The 25,035-nt window shown below is 42.2% G+C and overlaps 1 protein-coding gene across 4 annotated transcripts in view; it reads left to right on the top strand.

Annotated features, from left to right (window-relative positions):
* Positions 1 to 25,035, top strand: part of PLCE1 (phospholipase C epsilon 1) — a 329,780-nt gene that overhangs the window by 187,944 nt on the left and 116,801 nt on the right. For all 4 annotated transcript variants that reach the window (XM_065552073.1, XM_024107295.3, XM_065552074.1 and 1 more), the window contains one exon: positions 19,264 to 19,580. In XM_065552073.1, the coding sequence (XP_065408145.1) occupies positions 19,264 to 19,580 (317 nt within the window). The remainder of the gene's footprint in view (positions 1 to 19,263; positions 19,581 to 25,035) is intronic.

Raw genomic sequence — 25,035 nt, 5'->3', positions numbered from 1 at the left:
TCCTCCAGTCATCTGGTACAAGAGCTGATTTAAGTGATAGATTACATACCCACAGTTTGTAGTTCTGCAATTTCATATTTGAATTCCTTCAAAACTCTTCGGTGAATACCATCTGGTGCTGGTGAAATCTTACTGTTTAATTTATCTATTTGTTCCCAAGTCTCCTCTATTGACATCTCAATCTGGGGTAGTTCCTCAGATTTGTGGCCTAAAAAGAATGGTTCAGGTTTGGAAATCTCCCTCACATCCTCTGCAGAGAAGACCGATAGAAAGAATTCATTTAGCTTCTCCGCAATGGCCTTGTCTTCCTTGAGTGCTCCTTTAGCATCTCGATTGTTCAGTGGCCCTTCTAATTGTTTGGCAGACTTCCTGGTTCTGATGTACTTAAAAAAATTAACAGCAATTTATTTTATCTTTGCTAGTTCCTCTTCAAATTCTTTTTTTGACTTACCTAACTACAGTTGTCTTGACATATTTATGCTCCTATTTTCCTCAGTAGGATTTGACTTCCAATTTTTAAAGGATGACTTTTTGCCTCCAACCACCTCTTTTGTTTGGCCATGGTGGCATTTTTTGACCCTCTTATTTTATTTTTTTTAATTTGGAGTATATATTTAATTTGAGTCTCTATTATGGTGTTTTTAAAAAGTTTCCAAGCAGGCATTTCACTCTTGTGACTGTTCTTTTTAATTTCCATCTAATTAGCTTCCTCATTGTGGTGGGCTTCTTTGGTATTCTCCCCCCCCCCCATATTATTATGGAGGATATGCCTCTCCACTTGTGGATTTCAGGACTAGCTGCTCCAAGAAACGGTCATTTATGGTGTCTAGAAACTTTATCTCTGCATCCTGTCCTCAGGTGACATACCCAGTCAGTATGAGGATAATTGAAATACCCCATTATTATTGAATGTTCTATTTTATAGCCTCTCTAATGTCCCTGAGCATTTCACAGTCACTGTCACCACCCTGGTTAGGTGGTGGTAATATATTCCTACTGCTATATACTTATTATTAAAGCATGACATTTCTAACCATAGTAATTCTGTGGTACAGTTTGATTAATTTAAGATTTTTACTATATTTGACTCTATGCTTTCTTTCACATCTAGTGCCACTCCCACACCAGCACAACCTACTCTGTCATTCTTATATATTTTGTACCCTGATATTACTGTGTCCCACTGATTGCCATCATTCCACCAAGTTTCTGTGTTGCTTATTATATCAATATCCTCATTTAATACCACATACTCAAGTTCACACCTCTTAGAATTTAGACTTCTAGTGTTTGTATACAAGCACTTAAAAATTTGGCCCTTTTTAGTTATCTGCCTTCATGTGATATAATAGAATGGGACTCTTTTTCATTTTACTGTTTCTCTTCAGTTCCTATCTTTTCTTTATCAATTTCTATCCTCTCCTCTTTACTAAGATATAGAAAATCCCCATTAATAGCTCCTCCCTGTAAACAAGCAGCAATTAAAGTTAAAAAATGCAAAAACGTGCAAAACTGCGCCATTAGATAAAGTGCAAGCTGTACAGTCTCACTGGTAGTGGAACTGGATACCAGAAATGTACCTGTTCTCCTTTCCCTGCATGTACAGGTTTTACTCCATTGCACAGGGATAGAATGAACGGGAAACATCTGCCCATTCCAGTTCATGAAGTGTCTCCGAGCCCATCTACCCCTCAAGTGTCAGTGGCTGCAATAGATGCATGACGTGATAGTATGGAGGATAGTTTGTGGGTACTGGTGGTGATACTAAAGCTGGTGCCAGTGCAGAAGCTGAGGGCTGACGTCTGCTGGCTATCAGGGTGAATAGCCACTCAGACAGCTCCTTTTGCTGCTCTTGGTCCTGCTCCTTCATCCTTCAGTCATGATTTAGGTACTGCCCAACCATTCTCTTTTCCCTCTCCATGTCCTCCTCCTTACCTCTCTGATAGTCCAGGTGCTTGTCTGACTTGCACCCAAAGTCATTTGCATTTCATACAGTGGGTCATTCCTGAATCTTTTTCTCCCCCCGCCCAAAGAGGCCTAGACCTCTGCCTTGGTCCAGCAGAAGTGGAATGCCCTTCCAAGGAAACGAAAGGGCCTATTATTTTTTGTCTATGGAAGGAAACAAACAAACAAAAAAATCCTCCCTCTTTTATGTTTTGTGTCATAGCAAAACCACAGGTTAATACTGTTATCAACGTGGTATGCCTTTATTTCATTTATGTACATTGGCCTGTTCAGAAACGGCTGCTAGCCAGGTTGCCAGACCACAGACACACTATGGTAAGAATTTCAGATTTAATTAATTAAAAAAAAATACTTTTTTGGGACCTGATTTGGCCAGGGGGTGTTAGGGCAATCCAACTAGGGCCCTGACACCAATATTGGTTTCAATATTATTTCAGGATGGAGAAACCCTAGAGGATGGAGCTCCAGGACTAGGGAGCAACTTTTCCAGGCTTGTGGTGGAATTCCACCTATCATTGCAAAGGAGATTTTTTTCATTGCCTCTTGACTGAACAGCATATCAAGGAATAGAGAGGGCTTGTAAACTAAAGGGGCAGCTTTGGGAAGCTCACCCTGTCCGGAAAGCTCATCGACCATCTTGAGTTTCTCCTGTATGAAAAATTCTCAAGCATCACCAGTCACGAGTGGAGGAAAATTTGGGTATATATTGTTGCTGAACTAAGATACAAAAACTTGTTAACAACAGAACGGCTTTTCACGCCTTTTACTCCCAATCAGACAACATGCCACACATAGAGAACATCAGGAAACCAAATATTGCCATCACCAAGGGATTTTTATTACTTAATACAACCACTGGGATTTATAATCCAGGCTGTCTGTCACAATGCTCTAATGTTAGTAATGGTATAACTCTATCACAGTCTACTGGTGTGAGAGAGTTACAAAGACAGTGGTGTGTGCTGAAATATGCACTCATGCTTGCTAAACCTCTAATCCCAGTTTTGTTTTGTTTTTAAAAATCAGTTTACATTTAATAATAATGAATTGCTAATTGTATGTTTAAATTACTTTTTGCTGCTTGGAATCCATTGTGGAACATGTGGTGGTGGAGGAAAGGTGGTCAGAGTAATGGCGTGGTTTCCACCCTGGACTGAAGCTAAAAGCGATCCCATTGTACGTAATGTCCTCCATAACAACAGTTGTATTGGTCATAACCTGGAAAACTTCCCACTTATGCTGCTATTTCCCTCATAATAACAGCAAATTTGGTGGCTGCCACTGAGGAGCTTGTGGTTCCAGCCCCTGGTCCTGCTTGTGCTCCAGGGCCACTTCCTCTCCAGGCTGTTCCCCCAAGCCCATCCCTAAACAGATCCTTGGAATATGATCCCAGGATGTACCATAGCTTATCCAGCTGCATGACCAGCTCCAGGGCCTGTTTAATCACTGGGCTGTGTTCCCCGCACCTCCACCCTCTCTGCCACCAGAGTCTGTTCTAGTGTCATCCCCATCCTGGTACTGCCAGCCTCAAAAGATCAAAACTCCTGAGTCAGAACCCCTTGAGATAAAAAATGATTGAGATTGACCCAAAAGTCATGAGACTTGTAAAAAAATGATATTGTGTCTTTTGGTGTGTCTATTGATTTTTGAACTCCCCATGCCCATCCCCAGTGTGTGTGAGAGACAATTGGTGTCCTCTCCCCCAAATTTATTGAGTAAAGTGATTTTTGGCCCCTGCTTCAGGAGTGTGACACCCATGTCTGCCCAGCCCCTGCCCAGCAATTAATTTTGCTCCAGCCCCCAAATCAATCCTATTCCCCAGTCCCCACATCATTTCTGCCTCTCTCAGTTCAACCCTCCCCTCATCAGTTTAGTGCCAATCTGTTCAGCCCCTTCATCAGTTTAGCTGGTCCCCTCATCAGTTCAGCCCTTCCCCCACATCTATTCACACACACCCCCCGTCCTCCTCTGCTTCTTCTGGGATACTTCATCCCCTTGTCCCAGGCCTGTAGGGAGTGGGGCTGCTACAGCAGGATCCTCTTTCTCTCCCCATTTCTGTCTGTGGCAGCAAGCGCTTTTCATCCCCTCTGTCCCTTTCCATGCTGGGTGTTGCAATGGGAGAGGCGGAGAAGCAAAAGATCCATCCCATTGTTCAGAGGAGGGAGAAGAGCCACCTTGAGCTGCTGGGCTCTTTCTGCTCCCTTCTCCCCTCCTGTGAGAATGTCTTCCGGTTGCGGAAGGGGAAGGAGAGGGAAAGAGCTCTGCCTACAGCAAAGTGGTGGCGCTGCTCTAGGAGGAAGGGAAGTGGGGACAGGCAGCCAATCAGAATGGGTTTTCCCCAGGACTCAGATTTGCTACAGGGCTAGAGTTTCAGTCCCAGCCAAAATTCCGTCACTTGCAAAACATCACAAGAGTTGGCAATACTGACATCCTCTCTGCTTCCTGTCTAAAAAACATACCATCTCTGTCATGCAGGACTGTGGGCTCTGTGCTTGGGTCGTGGTGAGTACCTTGGGTGGTTGAATTCCTTGTAGTAGGAGCAGCGAGGTGGGGTGTTGCTGGACTTCTTTATCTTGCAGTAGACACACTTTAATTTTTTCATGTGCTCCCCACATTGGATGGCCATCTGCTTGATCCCCACCTCTGCCAGCCTCTTTGACATGTTTTCATACCAGTGCAGACTTCGGATGCTTCTCCCAAAATCATGCTCCTTACTGTACACTTGCACTAGAGGTTAACCAGCACATGGTATTCTCCTCTGGCCAGCTAGTAGCACGCTAGGACATCATCTTCTACAGCTGTTTGGCTGAGGTCAGCTGAGTACTGCAGAATTAGAGCAGGCTTCATGGAATGAACTATTAAATGACAACCGGGTGTATATAAAGTGACGGATACATCTGGTGTATAGGAGGCAAATGGTAAGTGAGTTGGTAAAAGGATGGGAACATATAGGCCTCAGAAGTTGTGGGATGGCACTGGAGGATTATCAAAACTTGAGCTCCACTACCTGGGGTTTAGTTGCATCCTCACTGCAAAGTATGTGGGTCAGAGCCTGCTTTAAATTCAGGCTCTGTCTAACCCATATTCCCAGCCATGCAATCAAGCCTGGGTTCAAAGCATATATAATCTTGTGCATAAGGGTTTTGTTTGGGGATGGTCAGGGGATTGGGATAAAACCTGGATAGGAGCTCTAGGTAAGCCTGGAGTGTAGACATACCCTAAGTGATTTAGGAGCACAAATGCCATTGAATTCAGATTACAGAGTCTGATGGAGGTGTTTGGCTTGGTTGAAGCATTTCAGCTTTCTTCACTTATGGAAGGTGGTGTTGCAAAGGCTATTTGTGTTTGAGTGTGTGGTCTCACAGGATGTTAATGAGACCTTGGACCTGTGCTTTTATAATAGATGAGCATTTTAAATATGAAGCTTATTAGTAGAAAAAAATCTTTATGTAAAATCTGAAATTATACTAACAATTAGGAAACGAACGAAGTACAAAACGGCTATGTAACAATTTAAGACTATAAAATGGAAAGTGTACAGAACTAGCAGCATGTAAATAAAAAATCTGATTTAAATTAAACTGATACAAATTAAAAAAAGATCATTTAAATTTTTAAAACGGATTTTTTTTCTTTTAAATCATGACTTTTACCACCCTACCTACAATTGGGGTATAAAGTATATTGTATAAAATAAAGCTTTTTTATAACTATCAAACTTTTTATAAAATTTGTTGAAAAGCATATTAACCACTAGGATGAGACTGAACATGCCAAATTTCAATCTGGAATTCTGATATATGAATCATCAAACTGGCAAGGGACATTAAAAAATTTCCCCTGTGGTATAGTATTGCACAATTGGTCCAATACAGACATGTTATGTCCTCTTCTGATTATTTTTGGAGAAAGCTTACCAAAGTGCATAGACCATTGTTCATTTGCATTATAGCCATTGCTATAGCACCACTGAAAAATGTATTGATAGCCTCATAACTATGGTTATTAGGGGGCAGAATAATACTTTCCTTTGGTATTAATACAGAAATAGAGTCTTCATCTTTGTTTACTTCTAACACTGCTTGTAAATGTAAGGGAATGGATATTTTTCAGCTTGTGCATAGGTTCTCTCTCATGAGAGTATTCATGCACACCTTTTATGGTCAAAACAGAATACTTTCCCATGCCCATATGTGTTTTCTTTGTAAATCTGATGCACTTTGACCTATCCAAATCCTGATATCTGGGTCATTTTTGCAGTCAGTTTTAAGTCAGAAGTAGTATAGGCAGGTTGTCTTACAAGTAATAAAGTTACTTTATTCTTATATATCAAACCCTTTTTATGGACATTGGTCAAAAATATTACAATAACTGATGTAAGGAAGAGAGCAGTGTTCAAAGACTCTGATATTTAAAATGAAGCCATTGCCTATCCTTAAAATACACACTGATTTTTAAAATGTATAATTTTTTGTGACTTGCAGTCATGGTTACTAGCACTCCATATTTTGCTTTCTGCTGACATCCAATATGCTGGTCAAAGCATAAGCCAATATTGTTTGGCCCACAACGAGAACCTAATTCAATAAAATATCAATTTGGTGGCTGCCCTTTGCAAGCTCCTCAAATCAGATTCTGTTTGAGAGCAAAGCATCATAAATGTATATCAGTATACATCTGCAATGGTTTTGCTTGTGATGTGAGGTTCAGTAGATTAACATCATAAATACTGATTGCTTTACTTGTTCACTCTTCACTTGTTTTGCTTTGTAATTGTATTTAAACAAACTATTGATCTGAAGGACAGTGTAATTTGCAAATTTGATCTAACTGTGAAGTATTGCAAATACACAATGCGTCAGATCAAAATTGAAGAACAATTTGAAGTGTTGAGAACAATGGGTTGATCTAAGTGACATGAGATTTTTGTGTATTTAAATGTAATATACTAAAGCACAGATAACAGCCAGCAACAATATTAAGAAGACTGCCGCTGTGGAAGCAATAGTTGTAATGGTACATAAATTGAATGAAGTTGCATTATATTGCCATTTATGAAAAAGTTACTGCCATTCTTGAGTGTGTTACGTATAGATGTTGTGACAGACCCAGACCAGTGGGGTACAGGAGTCTGGTAGAAGGCAAATATACTGGTCACTGGATGAGTAGTTTTCTGTTCCCTGAGTGACCAGAGAAGGGGCTGCACTAGAGTAATCAGGAACCTGCTAGAACCAGTTAAGGCAGGCAGGCTAATTAGGACACCTGGAGCCAATTAAGAAGAAGCTGCTAGAATCAATTAAGGCAGGCTAATCAGGGCACCTGGGTTTTAAAAGGAGCTCACTTCAGTTTGTGGTGCGAGTGTGAGGAGCTGGGAGCAAGAGGCGCAAGAAGCTGAGAGTGAGAGGGTGTGCTGCTGGAGGACTGAGGAGCACAAGCGTTATCAGACACCAGGAGGAAGGTCCTGTGGTGAGAATAAGGTGTTTGGAGGAGGCCATGGGGAAGTAGCCCAGGGAGTTGTAGCTGTCATGCAGCTTTTACAGGAGGCACTATAGACAGCTGCAGTCCACAGGGCCCTGGGCTGGAACCCGGAGTAGAGGGCGGGCCCAGGTTCCCCACAAACCTCCCAATTGACCTGGACTGTGGGTTCTTCCAGAGGGGAAGGTCTCTGGGCTGTTCCCCAACCCACATGGTGAATCTCTGAGGCAAGAAAATCCGCCAATAAGCGCAGGACCCACCAAGATAGAGGAGGAACTTTGTCACAACGTGCAGTGTTTCCTGTGAAACTGTGGAGAGGATTACTAAAACCTCAGCTCTATTGATTATCTGCACTTGATTTAAAGTTCAAGATCCATTGATTAAATTACCATATATACTTGTTCATAAGCCTAATTTTTTTTAGTAAATAAGGGAAGCACCAGAGAAGGGGGTTGGCTTATGAACGGGTATAGAGAGGGAGAGGTGGGACATAGCCCTTCCCCCCAACAGAGAGAGCAAAGAGAGGCAGCAGAGACAGAGGGGAAGAGGCGGGCCAGAGTCTCTCTGCTTTTGGCCCCACTGCTCTCCCCCCAGCCTCCGAAGCAGCTGCAGCTCCAGGGCTGGCAGGCTGCAGCCGTGCCGCTCGGCCCCACCCCCCAGAGCAGACTGTGGCTGCGCCGTCCGGGTGCCTGAGCACGCTGCAGTCACGCCACCCGGCCCAGCCTGCTGGAACATGCTGTGGCTGTGCCGCCCAGTATGGCCTGCCGGAGCAGGCTGTGGCCGCGCTGCCCAGCCTGCCGGAGCAGCTCCAGCCAGGCCAGAGACATCCTCCCTTGGCCCTCCCCAGATAAAGTGGGAAGGGATGGGATGGGGAGAGTGTGGGGGTCCCGGGCTAGGGGTGGGGTCATGTGGGGGGTGGTCACAGGGGTTACTCCCCGACTCCCAGCTTCTCCCCCCCCCCAAAAAATTTCCCCACCAGTTGCTGTCCCAGCCCATCAGGGTAAGCAGCTGGCACGCCGGGACACTTTGTTTACTTAGGTTTACCTCCATGCCTGCGAACACTCGCGGTAAACAAACCATCTCAGCCCACCAGCGGCTTATCCTGATGGCCTGGGAGCCAAAGTTTGCTGACCCCTGAATTATAGGGTCGGCTTATGAATGGGTCATAAAATTTTTCCATTTTTACTTATCCATCTTGGGGAGGGATGGTGTCAGTTTATAAACGAACTGGCTTATGATCGAATATATACGGTAATCCTTTTTCCTCTTACATTCCTTCCAAATGTAGATCCAGGAATCTCTCCTTTAGTCCAGGCCTTCTGTTTAGTAATTCTTAGATCATGTTCTACTACTATTTTATTAATCCAATTCTCATATAGTTATAAGGTTTGGCTGGTCATACTTTCATATGCATTCTGGTGCTCATTTTATAGAGGTACCCCAAATCACTAGTTTTAGAAAAAGAAACCGGTGTGTCCCAAGGAGAGATAATATTCTAAGCCTCTGAATCTTTGATTATTTTAGTAAAATGTAGTTTTGGAAAGAAGGTGGGATCTATCCATTTCAGTTGTGTATGCAATGGAGTTTAGTCTGAACGTGCTGGTGGTGAAGTCTGTGGCAAACTTCCCATTGACTTCAGTGAGGGCAGGATCAGGCCCTTTGATATTTTTATCTACAACAAGTTTTTTATATACAAAATTGATTAACAGTGGATTCAAGTTCATTTTAAGAAAGAGAGCAAAATGTTTTAAATTATATGTAAAATGAACAGGAAAGTAACATACGCTTATTGATTTGATTACTATGGTACTTGATGATTTAACACCCTAGAGACCGCAAAAACCACTTTCCTGGTTATGCCATTCTTTATTTGAAGTCCATGTTTGTTTAGCAATTACAAGTTACGTATAAAACTTACTTTTCTGAATGCTTTCTGTATTTTTAGTATTTGCCATGAATAGTCTGGACAACATTCTTATAATATTCCTGTTAATGTACATTGTTAGGAAGCTGCTTTTCCCTGGCTCTTAACAAAACTAAGTATGGAGAAAATATTTCTCCCAGAAACAAAAACAACCTTGCAATAGAAAAAGACCCAGAGTGTAATCTAGCCCTGTTGAAGTCAATGGCAAAACTTCCATTGACTGCACTGGGGCCAGGATTTCACCACAGTTTGCTGATACCATTTCATTGTAACATAATGTTTGTTTTCATGGATCTCTGGGCTGAAATTTAAAGCACGTACAAATCTGGGTGAAATGTTTGGGTGTAGCTTGTTAAAATTGTTTTTGTTATTGCATTCTTTTTACCATGACTATTGGGTGATGCTGGAGTAGATGGGGCATTAGTATGAGATGTTGAGGGTAGGTGTTTAGTCATTTTATCTGCTGTATGTGTTACCTTTTGATAACAGTTGAGAAACAGAGCTTTATGGATTTTATATCATGTCATTCAGAATAGCCCAATTTAGTGGAAGCAAAGTCTGTTATTAAAAAAGACAACTCTGCTTGAGGATTTCAATGACGAGATGCTATACTAAATTAAATTACTTTAATTACCAAATCTATTTGCAATCCACATGTTTTGTTTTAGAACATACAATTTGTCACAATCCAAAAATCTTTCACAAGCAGCCTTCTGGAGAGTGCACACTTTTTTTTTTAGTTATTGTACATTTCGTATTGTTTTTTCTTCCTTTGCATTACTGTTTTTTAGTATATCTGAGGTACTATTTTGCTTAAAATAGATGTTGATATCAAAAACAACTAGACAATAAAGGCAAGACATTAACTGCATGTTCTCATTTATAAACTCATCAAACCCTGTTGAAAGGCAATTTTCATCTCGGCATGAGGTTCACTGTTTCTAAGTTGTACTTCTTTTTTTAGTACAGTTGCTTTACTGTGAGCATCCTGCTTCATTATGATTCTGCATTTCATCTTTTTTGATGTATCAAATTTGAGTTCTTGAATTTGAGTTTGGACAATAAGGGCTCCATACTGCAGTCCTTACTTGGTTAAATTTTACGTTGGAAGCAGTGTGATTTTTGTCTGAGTAAGAACAGCAAGGTTGAATACTAAAATGGTAACCAGGATTAATGCTGTTGACATCTGTGTGCCCAAAGTTTGGGCTATTTATTTTCTTTACATCTTTCTACAAATTCTATATATTTTAAAAAAATATTTTTCAAAGTCAATCCTGAAACTTTATTCACAAAAAAGTTGATGCCAGCAGTCCTGAAGTTATATAACCAACCAAAGAATAACAAGTTTCTGTCTGTGAATTATAAAAGCAATTCCATAACTAAACAGATGTTAATTTCAAGTTTATAAAAATATAATATAATAAACAGTGAGATAATTTATCTTATGTTTGGTAGACAGTAATCAAAGAGGTTCTATAGATACTGTCATTAGTACAATATGCAGGCACAGAATAGTGATACAAATGGTAACAGATTGTTAACACAGGCATTCATTTGACTTCTTTTCCACATTTTTTTAAATTTTTGAAAAATACCTTGGCAGTGTCCTTATAAGTAAATTCCCTAGTTTTCATATTTAGAAAATCCCAAATAAATTGCATGCAAGTACTTCAACCACAAAAATGATAGAGCCCAACAAGAGAAACAAGGTCAACTAAAACAGAGGCTTTCAACACTTCATTGTGCTCTTTATATGGTGGTCTTTCCTTCCCTCCATCTCTCATGGTGTATTTCTTCTGCGGAATTTCTCATAAATACTGCATATGTGCAAAATGTGTTGCCTGCTTGCTGAGTTTCTGTGAAAATAGTCTGTTAGAAATACACTAGCTCTTTTATAGATCAGTGCAGGCCAGCTTGCAGCATGGTTCAGAAAAGTCAGAGATGCACTGTTTCTAGGGTGAATTTTCTTTTTCAGTTAAGGACACTTTTCTGTGTTTGAGTCTCCAAGGGCAGACTTAACTATATTTCTCACATTCTTAACTAGATAATTCCTTTAGTAGGAAAGAAAAATAGTAGAAAGGTTTGTTCTTCTTCAGGTATATGTCTCTGTGGGTGCTCCACCATAGGATGTGAATCTGCCAGTGTGCTCTCGATCGGAGAATGAAAGTAGCGTCAGTGGGCCCACGCCAGCACATAGCAGAGCCTTGTGCATCCAAATGAGGGCATATAGGGGGGCATGGGCCCGCCACTACTCAGTTCCTTCTCAATCACCTGCAGCTTGAGATGGAGCAACTGCATGTACTGTTCTCAGCTTCCCACCGTTTCTTACATAGCAATTTTTTCTGAGTCTTTTTCTTATACTTTGTTGTTAGTTATTTTATTTCTTCTTTAGTTCTAGTTTTGTTTGGAAGGGGGATTACCCTCAGGGGTGAAAGTAACTTAAAGGACTTACCGGTACTCCGGAGTCCTTAGGAGGGGCGGGGCCTCAACCAGAAGAGGCATGGCCTCTACTGGAAGAGGCGGGGCCTTTAAATCCCCGGGCCCTTTAAATCACCATTGGAGGGAGCCCTGGCCTCTGGTGAAGCTTTAAAGGGCCTGGGGTTCCGCTGCAGTAGTGGCAGCTGGGAGCCCCGGCCCTTTAAATCACTGCCAGAGCCCCACCGCTGCTACCCCAGGGCTCCAGCAGCAGGGCTCGGGTGGCAATTTAAAGGGCCCTGGAGGGTACTGGCAGTGGGAGTCCCGAGCCCTTTAAATTGCCACCTGAGCCACGCTGCCGGAGTCCCGGGGTAGCAGCGGCAGCCGGGGGCTTGGGCGGTGATTTAAAGGGTGTGGGGCTCCAGTTGCTGCTTGGAGCCCCAGGCCCTTTAAATTGCTGCCAGGGGAAGCCGGTCCGCCCCGGTACGGTGCACTAGCTCTTGCCGGTACACCGTACCAGGGCGTACCGGCTTACTTTCACCTCTGATTACCCTCCTCCCCTTGTTAGGACCCCTGGTTTTGGTCCTTTAGCACTCTGTGTTATGCCGAAGACCCTGGGGTTTAAGCCCTGCCAGACCTGACACAGGTCCTTTCCCCATAATGACAGGCATTCTAGCCGTCTCTGTTGCCTCGGAGTGCCCACCTCTAAGTGTAAGGTCTGTATGGGATTTGAAGGCAGGTCTCAGAAAGGCAGAGAGGCTAGACTGAAGCTCCTTCTAATTGAGCATTCAGTAGCCCCAGCAATGGCTGCTCCTCCACCCCCTCATACATCGGCCTTACCATCCCAAGCTTCCCTAGTGGCAGCAGCCCCTTTGGAAGCTAGGACTTCTAAAAAGAAGATGCCTCTTTCTCCTTCCAGTTAACCTAAGAAGAGGGGTAGGTCACCCCATAAATGCCACTCTAAGGAGGCCACATGTCCTTCAAGGGGTACACCTGAAGCTCCATCTGATCCCAGAACTGAGCCACCGGTACCACACAAGAAGCAGTGTGTGAACAAATTGTCTAGCAGGCATCAGCCTGCCTTGGTACTGACTGACAGGCACCAAGAGATGCATGGGCCTCCTTCACATGCCCCAGTACAGTTATCTCCATTTCACCAGGCCTTTAAGGTTAGAGAAGCAGACACTGCGCTCACCATCTCAGCACTGCCAACCCTACTCAATCTTTTCGTTACCATAGCCCTCCAGCACCCTCCATATTTCTTTCCTTGGAGATCCTGGACTCTCCCCTGCTTCACTCCTCTACCAGGGCCCCTTCTCTGGTACTGCCTAGATGGATTGAACCTTGGTCGTACCTCCAGCCTTCAGTATGGGTACTTATCTTTGAAGCTCCCCCCCTTCAGCCCAAGGAACGATTCTTCTTCAGGTCTTGGTATATTGCTCTTTTTCTGTACCTTACCACTGTACCCTGCTGAGCCAGTACTCTGAAGGAGCTCTTTTGGACCCCACCAGATGTCCTAGAGCTGGGGGCTATAACTATCCATGGGGACCCTTTCCCTAACTGCCTCCTCAGTGGGCTTACTGGAATCCCTGGGGTCATCTTGATGAACAATTTTATAGGGTTCCATCCAGAAAGATACCCCAGTACCCACTCATATTGTATCATTCACAGGCACTGACTGACCAATCTTTGGTACCATAGGATCTCCATCCAGTACTGTATGATCTCCCTCTGGTACCTTATGCCTCCTCTGCATCAGGAGACACCCCGGTATAGCAGGACCGACAGATGGAGGGAAACTCACCCTATCAGCTAAATTCTTCTCATCCCCAGATGAGGTGGTAATGCCTCCATCACTTTCTTCAGGCTTTTTAAGACTGCATGAAATGCCCAGTGGAATCCCTCCAGATCCTATTAGAGGAGGTCCAGGAGTCTCAACACTCCTTGGTAGGCATTTTAAATATTTCCCCCCACTCCCCCAGGGAAAGATTGCCCTCCCAATAAATAAGGCTCTGTTATCGCCCGCCTGTACAGTCTGACAGACACTTGCCACTATCCAGCCCACTTATAAGTGGGCAAATAAAAAATATTATATTCCAACCAAAGGAATGGAACATTTCTTTCCCCACACTGCTCCCAATTCCTTGGTGGTGGGCGCAGCTAATGAAAGGAATAGACAGGCCCATTCTAGACCTTCTCCTTATGATAAGTAGACAAACTTTTAGACCTCTTGGATGGGAAAAGCTATTCCTTGACAACTCTCCAATTTTGCCTGGCAATCTGCCAAGTCCTGTTGGCAAAATATGACTTTAATACATATTCCAGGTTCACTTTTTTTATTGAACATCTGCCACAGGACCAGAGGGAACAATTTTGGCCCCTCATTTTGGAGGGTTAAAACCTCCCTCCAAGCTCCCCTAGATACTGCGGACATAGCTACTAGAGGCCTACTCATGGATGTGGTTATGTGAAAAGCATCCTGGCTCCAGTCTTCCAGCCTCCTGAAAGAGATGCAGAATACAGTTGAAGACCTTCCTTTTGAAGGACCCAGGCTCTTCAGCTCTGATACGTACTCCTTCCTCCATCCTCTGAAGGACTTGAGAGCTATCTTATGATCACTGGGAATTTATGTTCCTGCAACAAAAAGATATTTTAATAGGTGTCAAACATCATAGCGAACTAGGCCTTTTCAGTACGACCTGCAACAAGGGTTTCCCAGACCTTCAGCCTTTCAGAGGAGATCTAGACCTCAGAAAAGGGGATCTCCCCCTTCTACAGCAACACCTCCCTCTAAGGGTATGTATACACAGAAAAGAAAAACCCATGGGTGGCCCATGCCAGCTGACTCAGGCTTGCAGGGCTAGGGCAGTGGGGCTGTTTCATTGCTTTGTAGACTTCCAGGCTCAGGCTGGAGCCTGGGCTCTGGGACACAGCAATGAAACAGCTCCACAGACTGAGTCGGCTGGCATGGGCCAGCTGCGGGCTTTTCTTTGCTGAGTAGACATACCCTAAGAAACAGTTCTGACATCTTGGTCGAAGACCTCAAGCAATCTATTTTCCTGGATCCTGTGCTGAACAATTCCATCCATCCCCCCTTTGGAGATCGGCAATCTCATTTCCTCCCTGACTGGGAACAGACTATTTTGGACAGATGGATTTTGGAGGTGATTGATGTGGGATACTCCATATGCTTCCACAGTATTTTCCACCCTGAGGAAACCTTCCTTTGAACTGATAGCTTTCCTGTTCTCTCCTCCACCTCTATCTCAAGACTTGGTTCCTTATACATCGCTTCAGCTAGACGAATGGGAGCGCTCACCTGCCAAATACCACCTTTTATAAAAACAGAGTTACACCTTGTCCCATCCTCGCTTCCTCCCAAAGGTCTCTTCAGAATATCTCATTAATCAAGTGATTTGGCTGCCAGTGTTCTACCCAAAACCTCATGCCTCCAGAGAGGAGACCAGCCTACATATGCCAGATGTCAGAAGGGTCCTCTCCTTCTGCCATGACAGAACTAAGATCTTCTGGGCCTCTCCGAGGCTGTTTGTATCATTTGCTGAGAGAATGAAGAGTCAACTTATTTCCACTCAAGACTGTCAAGGTGGGTTTAGGGTTTCATCTGAACTTGCTATGAATCCAGTGGGATGCAGCTGCCTCAGAGTTACAGCACAATCCACAAGAGCTCAGTCCATATTTATGGCTCCACTGAAGGACATTCCCATAAGACATTTGTAGGACTGCAAAATGATCTTCGATCCATACCTTTTCCAGGCATTATGCCATCTTAACTGCTTCCAGAGATACTACATTTGGTGTCTCAGTCCTCCAAACTGGACTTGCAAACTCTGCACCCACCTTTTTGCTGAGTTACTGCTTGGGACTTTCCTATGGTGGAGCACCCATAGGGCCATATACTTGAAGAGATATTACTTACCTTACAGTGTCTTGAGTTCTTTGAGATGTTTTATCCCTATGGGTTCTATACCCACCTTCCTTCCTCTTGGCTGTGAGGGCTCTGCTTCATTTTTGAGAAGGAACTGAGTGGTGGCAGGACTGCATGTCCCTATATGCCCTCATTTGGAGACAAGAATTGCTTTTGGTGCAGGCACAGGCCTGTGGACACTGCTTTTCATTCTCCAACTGAGAGTGCACAGGCATACAAGCATACTATGTTGGAACACTCATAGGGACAAAACATCTCAAAGAACTCAAGTTCAGTGTAAAGTACGTAACCTCTCCTCATGTCTATCAGCATAAGATTAGGATGACTAATGAGTCCTCTAAAGCTAGGAAGAAGTTATGAAGCAGTCACCAACAGTTAAAGATTCTCATATACAACTAGTATCTTCACTCTTCAGAGGAATATTTTGGGTTAAATATTGAGACCTGTCTTCAACCAGTCAGTATCATGAGCTGACAACTCCATGTAAGAGGTACACCTGCATTTCCTGTATCTGTAGCCACAACTCATTCTCAGCTCCCCCCCCTTTTTTTTTTTTTACTTCAAATTAGTCTTTTCTACCAACATAACCAGCCCTTTTCTTCACACCCTGATCTCTGCCCACTTGAAAAAGGAAGATAATTAGCTCCTTTTTTCTTCTCTGTATAATATTGGTCACAATAACAACAATAATAATTAATAAATGACTGCACTTTATATGTTCAAAGTACTATATAAACATTAACTAATCAATCCTTGCAACATCCCTCTGATGTAAAACTAACATATATTTAATTTTAGCATGTTTATATCCTAAAAAGGCCGAATGCAATTAGTCTGGATAAGCATTTGAAAGCTTACTCTAACTGAATCTCAGAACCTTTCATAATTGTTCAGCACAATGGATAGATGATCCTGATGCAAAGAGTGAACGGGATATGTTGTCCAGGCTTGCTGGAAGAAAGATAGCAGTGCTTTATGGGTTGGGGGGGGGGGGGGGGATAAGAGGAAGTCAAAAAGCTGCATCAAAAAGAGGTGAGGGTCATCATGGTGACACTGGCTCATGCCCTGGGAATGTAAATGGGAAGGGTTAAAATGGGCATGCCAGGATGTTAGAAGCCCTTTTTCCACTCAGCACGCAAAGCAGCACCCAGCCTCCCTCCCCTGAAGGTTGTGAATACCAGGTTTGGTTAGGACCTGCTGTGGGCATTTTGCTAGTCGCTCCTTTTTAGGGGGTCTGGGAAGGAATTTTTCCCTCACCACCATATTGACTTAGGTCAGAGGTGGGCAAACTACAGCCCACGGGGCCCTCCTGCCCGGCCCCTGAACTCCCAGCCAGGGAGGCTAGCCCCCGGCTCCTCCCCCACTGTCCCCGCTACCCCACAGACATGCCACCATGTGGGCAGCATTCTGGATGGAGGGGCTGCACGCTCCTGCAGAGCAGCGCAGCAGCGTGTCTGGCTCTGGCTGGGCGGCGCGGCTGCCAGACCTGCTGCTCTGAGTGGCATGATAAGGGGGCCGGGGCCAGGGGGTTGGATAAGGGGCGGCGGTTCGGGGGGGCGGTCAGGGGATGGGGAACGGGGGGGTTGGATAGGCGTGGGGTGCTGGGGGGCCTGTCAGGGGGTGGGGGTGTGGTCAGGGGACTGGGAGCAGGGGGGTTGGATTGGGGGTGGGGTCCGGGGGGTGGTGGTTAGGGGACAAGGAGCAGGGAGGGTTGGATGGGTTGGGGGTTTTGAGGGTGGCAGTCAGGGGGCAGGAAGTGGGAGGGGGTGGATAGGGGGCGGGGGTGAGGCTGTTTGGGGAGGCACAGCCTTCGCTACCCGGTCCTCCATACAGTTTTGCAACCCCAATGTGGCCCTCAGGCCAAAAAGTTTGCCCACCCCTGGCCTAGGTGGAGGGCTTTTTTCGTCTTCACCACAATGGTTTCAGGAAGGGCTTATAATGGTGAGGAGGAAAGAAGGTTGGGCTATATGCCATAACTTATTTGGTAAGTGTGGGGCGGATGTCCAGTGCAGATATTCCGTAGGAAAAGCATTCAGTGACCAGATAAATGGCTCAGTAAAGGACTTTAAAAGGAGGTTTGGTTAAAGGAATGGAGCACGGGGTGGGGGGAGGGGAGGAAACGACATTCAGGGCTCCTATGATTGGTATGGCAGGGAGCTGACCCCCCTTTCTTATAGTCCACCTTAACCCTCCTCTGGCAGGGGTGGGGGGTTGGTAAGATCCAAGCCAGGGGTTGGATGGAAAATGAAGGGGGGCTGGCAGAAGCCCCCGGGTAGTTACTGAATGAACATGGAGTTGCCTGCACTGTACACTTTTATCTGCTGTTGTCCCAGACTTCTAATAATAAAGTTGCAGCGTGATTAAATCCATATCAAGTGTCTCCTGTCTTCCTTGCGGTATAGCCGGACAACCAAGTATGGGATGAGAAGGGGATGCTTTCTCAAAACTTAATGGTAACTAAAACCAGAAGTTCTGTAGTTTAAGACTTCCATAATTGTATACTTTGACATTTAATGACTTTTTGGCTACCTATATGTCGATGATGACCTTTGCTTAGATGAGTGCATATCGTTCATAATAAGGGAATGAATTGGGATCAGTCATTAACTTGATTGATTAGACAGCACAAGCAATACTTTCCATTTGTGTAAAATCAGAATTTGTTCCTATGAAAAGATGTTTAAGTAAAAGATATGTCAAGAAACACCACTGTTTGTAAATTATAAATCTATTGTCAAGCTCCTTTATAGTGAAAAGAACTTATGCTCAAATAATTTGGTAGTCTCTAAGGTGCTACAAGTACTCCTATTCTTTTTGCGGATACAGACTAACACGACTGCTACTCTGAAACCTGTCTTTATAGTGACAGATACAATACATACCCTTCCAAATATATGCATGTTTTCTTCGGAGGAAAGAAAGCTGTATTTTATCTTTGGACATTTTCTTGTATGAAAAAGTACAATGAATGCAAATGAATAATAACTTCTAAGCAGTGTTAGTAGTAAGAGGAAAAAGGGAGAAAAAATATCACATAGGTATTGATTTATTGCTATACATTATTCATATTGCAATGATGCCCAGAGGCCCCAATCAATGACCAGGGCCCCTTTGTGCTCGGTGCTGTACAGACAAGCAAAATAAAGGCAGTCCCTGCTCTACAGAACACCTTATTTATGATCGTGACAAGATTTAACATGTGAATGAAACAGACAGAGGGGAAGGGTTGTGGAACACAGTAACAATAAAAGCAGGCAAATTTTGCCTAAATCAATAGTCTCAGTGATCCCCAAAGTCCCAGGTCTCCACCCACCTAATTAACTCTAGAAGGTAGTGTTTTGTAAATATATATGAGAAGAGTCACCACTAGAACAACTTATTAGGTTATTTAAATATAAAATGTGAAATCCTGTGTTGTTGTTTAAGTAAATAAACAATGTAAGAGAACTAAAAAATTCAGTCTTAGTATGTTTTTGCACAATCAAGTGTAATAGATGAAGGAAAGACGCAACATAATAATTTTTTTGTTTTATTTTAGAACGTCAACCGTGCACATCTATGGCTGGTTCAAATGTGCTCCCCTCCAGTGTAGCTGGTATCAGTAAAGAGCTAGTAGAACTTCAGCACCTCATTCAGTTCCCAGAGGAGGTTGCTAGTATTCTGACTGAACAGGAACAGAATCTCTACCGAAAGATCTTGCCCATTGACTACCTCTGCTTCTTAACCAGGGATTTGAGTAATGCTGAATGTCAGAGCAAACTTCCATGCATTAAAGCTTCCATATCGGCGACTATTCTTTCCTCCCAAAATGGTGAACACAATGTTATTGAAGATCTCGTGACAAGATTTAATGAGGTAAGCCAAGATATTTTAATTACTTCATAAGTGGTTTGATACAATTTATGGGCCAGTTTTTCCCTTTCATCTAAGGGATACCCTAACAATAATTTTTAAAAATGAATGATGAAATTTTTAAAGCTGATCAGGGAGCCACACAACTTCTATTGATATTAAGGGGAGTTATGTGACTGACTTACTTAGTCAGCTTTGAAAATCTCAACCCAGGGTTTTCTCCCAAATTGGAAATGTAAACAAGAAAAAAAACGTTAAATCAAGACTTGTTCTCCTGTAATGTATTTATTTTGGCATGTATTCTCAATCACATTATTACTCTGCTCAGAAGCTGGAGGGTATTTTTTTTTGTGGACAAAGAATGATCTTCTTAGTAGTCAGGATGGAAGGATTATGAACTAGGAGTTTTTGGACTCCACTAACTACTTACATAATGATGTAACTAATCTGGAGAAAGTTAATCCCTTTGTGTGTCTTAGATATTATTATACAAGAAGTGTGACTTAGCTGGGTACTTTTCCATGAACCATATCTTGAGGTCCTTCGTATGTTTTTTTCCCCCTCAGTTTTTAGTCAGGTAAACTCCCATTGACTTTAATGGAAATTTGACTAAGGTAAAACTTAGTAAAAACCTCAGGATTCACCTAAATTTATGAAAGCCAAAAATACAGTTTTACCTCAAGCCTACCCTTTGCTCAGTCTGTTCTGCCTAACCATAGGATGTATTTTGTATTCTTAAATGAGATCCTAAAATTCAGTGAGAGCACAGAAATGTGTGTGTAGATCAGGCCATATATTTAACCCCTAATGAACTGTCTGGGTCCCAGGTAAATAAGAACTGAGAACTAACTGTTCTCTTCCAAAATATTTTTATTCCTAGCAGGTCACAAGATACAGGTACTTAAAATCCTGTAATTCTTTTGGTTTTCCCTAATTCAGTTCTAAGATAAGAACATCTAGTGATAGAAAACTGGTAAATACTGTCTTGAGAATGCTACAGAAAGCTGTAGAATACAGCTTTTAAATTATGTAAATAACCTCTCGTTACAGCAGTTTCTGAAATATTAGTCTCAATTCTCCAGTATGTTGGGGCTGCTTTGTGTTTCTCGGTAGTGAGAAGAAGCCTTAAAGCCATCAGCTCTGACCTGTGGAGGATTCTCCCTGCCTAGGATACCTATTTTATGGCCACCTGCATGAGGAATGTAGTTGGGAAGAAAGGGGAGTGGCCAGAGCGCTCTTGTGTCCTGGCAATCTGCAGCTGCCCAAATGGCCCCCTGGGGCATTTTGTAGTTAACTGGTGCAAACTAGGAAAGCCTTCATGTTGTTGTAACTTGCAGTTTGGGACAGGGGCTGGGTGAAATATTTTGGCCAAAACATTTTTTGTTGAAAAAAATATAGAACGCCAAAATGGTTTGCAAACTTGTCTATTTCCCTGAATTGTTCAGTTTAGGGGGAGTGAGGAAGACCTGAAAAAATCAAAACATTTCATTTTGACATTTTCAAAATGAAACATTTTGATTTTTCGTTTTGAAACATCTTTTTGTTTGCTTTAAATTTTCTTTAGCTTTTTTTATCCAACTGAAACTAAATTTTTACATTGTTTTCCCCCCCAATTCATGGAATAGTCTGTAAAACTTCAATTCTGGGTTGACGCAAAACTAATATTTCCCCCCCCCAATTTTTTGGAAAATTGCCAGACAACTGAAAAAAAAATCTGTTATTCGCACTGTTCTATGTGAGACCACAACAGCCCCAGGATTGGGGAGGACACCACTGATTTAAAAGCAATGATATTTTGAATTCTGATCTTGTGATTTGTCGAGGATAGCTAGGAGTATTTTATGTCCAGTGTGAAGCTGAAAATTAAAGCTATCTATTGGCAAAAGTACATTACTATATTTTCTAACCCTAGTGGGTTGTGATCTATCAGACTTTGCAACTGTCACTATTCCTTCAACCTAACTACTTTTTTTTGGCACTACTCCAAGATTAATTCCTCAGAGCAGCAGTTCTCAAACTGTGGGTTGTAACTCCATTTTAAGGGGGTCATCAGGGCTGGCATTAGACTTGCTAGGGCCAAAGCTCTACCACCCAGGGCCAAAGCCCTGGCAGGGCTCAAGTTACAGGCCTCCCATCTGGGGCTGAATCCCTTGAGCTTTGGCTCCCCACCCAGGGAGGAGACTCGGGCAGGCTCAGGCTTCAGTCCCCCCTCCTGGGGTCGTGTAGAAGGGGGTCATGGTGCAATGAAGTTTGAGAACCCCTGCCTCAGAGCATTGTAACTTTAACTCGTGCATATACTACTTAATCGTTAATACAATGTATTACTTCTAAGTGTTGTTTGCAATAGATTTTTTTTAACTGAAAAAAAGTTGTTTAAATAGAGTTGCTGTGTAATATTCACTGCCCCAATAAATCAGTATCTTAGCATCTGCTTTATTTTATAGCACAGTTGAATATATATCAGTGTCATATCCTACCAACAAGAGTGGACTTTCTAAATGGCTTTGTTTTCAAATGTGCAAGAAAATTCCTGCACAGAGAGTCATACTTTTGTTGGCAGAAGACAATGAGTGCTTGCTGATTTTCTGGCATTGCCCACAAGAATACTGGAGTGTATTTATACTCTGGGAGCCAAAATGAATTTCAAAATGACAGGCTTTTGCTACATAATGGGAGAAGATTATTTCATATTTTCCTTCTTTTCAACAGAAATTATTGCATGCAAATTATCTTTCATCTAGTGATGTGCTTTGTGGGTTTTTTTATAAATGTAACTGCAAAGTTATCCTATTTAGTAGTTGTTGTTTCATGATAAAAAGGAAATTCAGCCAAATTTTAACACACTTAAAGGAGTTTTCACCGAATAAGGACTGCAGGATTGGTATTAAGTAACTTCTGCAAAAAATGTGCCTGTTAGGCGTAATCAAATAGGGACAAATCCTGCTCCCATTGAAATAAATGTTATTACTATTATTTAATATTTATATTACAACAACACCCAAATGCCTCATTCATGATCCAGGCCCCAAATTTCCATTGACTTCATGGTGCAGGATCAAGATCAAGCCGTAGAGAGTAGAAACATTGCGTTTCCTTTGTATATGAATTACATTAAGTGCAGTTGCTATTATGAAACTTTTGCTTACTATATATTTAAATGACATCACTAGAGGATATAGACAACACAATATGGTAATATTCTGATAGCTTTTATTTGCTTTAATTTTTTTAAATCACTCCAGTTACCACTGGTTCACGCTTCAGACTTGAATTGCAATATTTGGGCTTAGAAGGGAGGAAAAGCATGTTAATAGCTCATAAGAGGCAATATAAGGGATATGAAAAGGGGAAAGAATCCATGATGTATGGTCAACACCTTATGGAATAGGAATGATTTATGAAGGGTGATCCGGAGGAAGGGCTGTCTTATGCACCATGTATAATTTCTGTTTAATTTGTAGCACTTAAATGTATTGGATCTGCTTGTGTGGTAGTATACATTTTATTTTGCATTTGCTTTTGTTATGAGATGATAGCATGGAACTCCTGTCATATAGGCTTTTGAAAATGCAAGAAAAGGTAAAAAAAATAAAAGCTAAATTAAAAAATGTAGTGAATAGTCAGCCTCCCTCTTAACATAACACATAAGGAGAAATGTGTTAGTTTTGCTCCTAGTCAGAAGAGATTTGAGGTAGAATGTATTTAATTCAATTGGAAGGAGCCATGCAGAGTGTCTGAGGCCTTTCCATAAAGAAAAGGTGATCAGCATCAAAATATGAGTGGTTAGGAGAGAGCCTTGTGAGCAACAATATCATTCACAAGATGTGAACCACTTCTGATTGGAGTAGAGCAGCAGGTGGATTCCTGACTTCTGAGGGCAATTGTAGGGATAAATTAAATTACTCAGATTTTTTTCAGCAATGTCTGCAAAAGTGAGAACACTTGGATATCGGTTTTCCCAGGGATCATGAAATGGTGCGTTTTAACTCTGAACAGCATAGGGATTATGCATGAGGGGGAATCTGATGCTATTTCAATGCAGTTAGATCACGCACAGATATAATAAAAGATCTTGTGATGGTCAAATCTTAAAAAACAGCTTATGAATATAATTGCTATAGTGTCAGCATTTCTTTGTTGCTTCAGTAGGCTCACTTATATTCATGACTAGAACAAGTACCTCTACTGCAGTTAGAAGACACCTTTGTCTGTCAAAGATGGTTATTTAAGATAAGCATTTATTATTGTGGGTTTTTTCCCCCAGAGATTTAGGGAAAGCTTTTTGAGAAAACAGTAGCATTAAGATTAGAGAGAAACTAACTATCTATAACATTTTAATAAAAAGAAAAATAGAATAATAAAAGTGCCTTCAATACAGACTTCAGTTGTGGCATAGAGGTGCTAGAGCAAGATAGCATAGATTGAAATTACTGGTCAGAACTTCACAGATAATAGAATGAATACATGACTAGCAAATTATTTTCTTGATGAGCTGAGCCTGGATAAGGGAAACCTGCATCTGTTTAAAGGAAGCATGACCATTTGAGTATTGGAGTTATGATTCAGGGAGTATATATCATTACACTAGAGAGACTTCCTTGCCGGAGATTTGTAACCCACTGGTCAGTGTGCCTTACATGTATTGCTCTGTGCCTGATCCACAGATGAGTCTGTTTACAGGCCACAACTATAAAGAGCCTGCTTCCTTAGCTCAAGTCGCTTTTATATCTAGAAGTTCCCAGTTCAGTCCCTGGTGTCCGCCATGATGGCAGCTGTCCTAGGTTCGTCCAATCACCTTTTTCAAAAATGTGTGTGGGGAAAAAAGGCTAATAGTGAATAATCTGTGACTATAAAGAGTAACAGAACCACTCTCAGAAATGGCCAGGTACCCTGATCTGTATTCCATCTTTTTCACTGTACTTTAGAACATTGGGTAGTATGGACAGTTCTAGATCTAAAGGGCTTAACCAAATCCACAAGGAAATACAGGTTTCAAATATAATATACGTATCCTCTCGTAAACCTGCCGTTTCTCTCAGGAATTTATTATCTCTGATGGACCTTCCAGGTGAATATGTATGTAATAGTATGGCCCAATCTCATAAGATCTCTAGTGTTTGTGTAGCCGCTGCAACATTTTTTTCAGCTTTCTGATAAGATCAAATTCACTGGAGTTAATATAGAAAGGAAAAGCAGTGGTGAACATTACTACCAGAGTACAGATTACTAATAATGCTAATATAGAAAGACAGGATATCACATTGAAGAAATAGTTGATAAAACTGATTTTAAAATGGAAAAAAGAATGGAGGAAAAAAAACAGACTTGTCAATATGGGGGCTAGATATGTACTGGACTTTAAAAAGAAAAATTCAAAATGTTGGAGAATGAGGGAAGGCAAAACATTTGAGATTAATTTCCAGTGAGTGAAGACAATATGGATCTGTTCAGATTCATA

Source organism: Chrysemys picta, chromosome 7 (assembly GCF_011386835.1).
Source record: "Chrysemys picta bellii isolate R12L10 chromosome 7, ASM1138683v2, whole genome shotgun sequence".
Taxonomy (NCBI): Eukaryota; Metazoa; Chordata; order Testudines; family Emydidae; genus Chrysemys; species Chrysemys picta.
The sequence above is the reverse complement of the archived record's forward strand: the minus strand, read 5'-3'. Positions and strand labels throughout refer to the sequence as shown.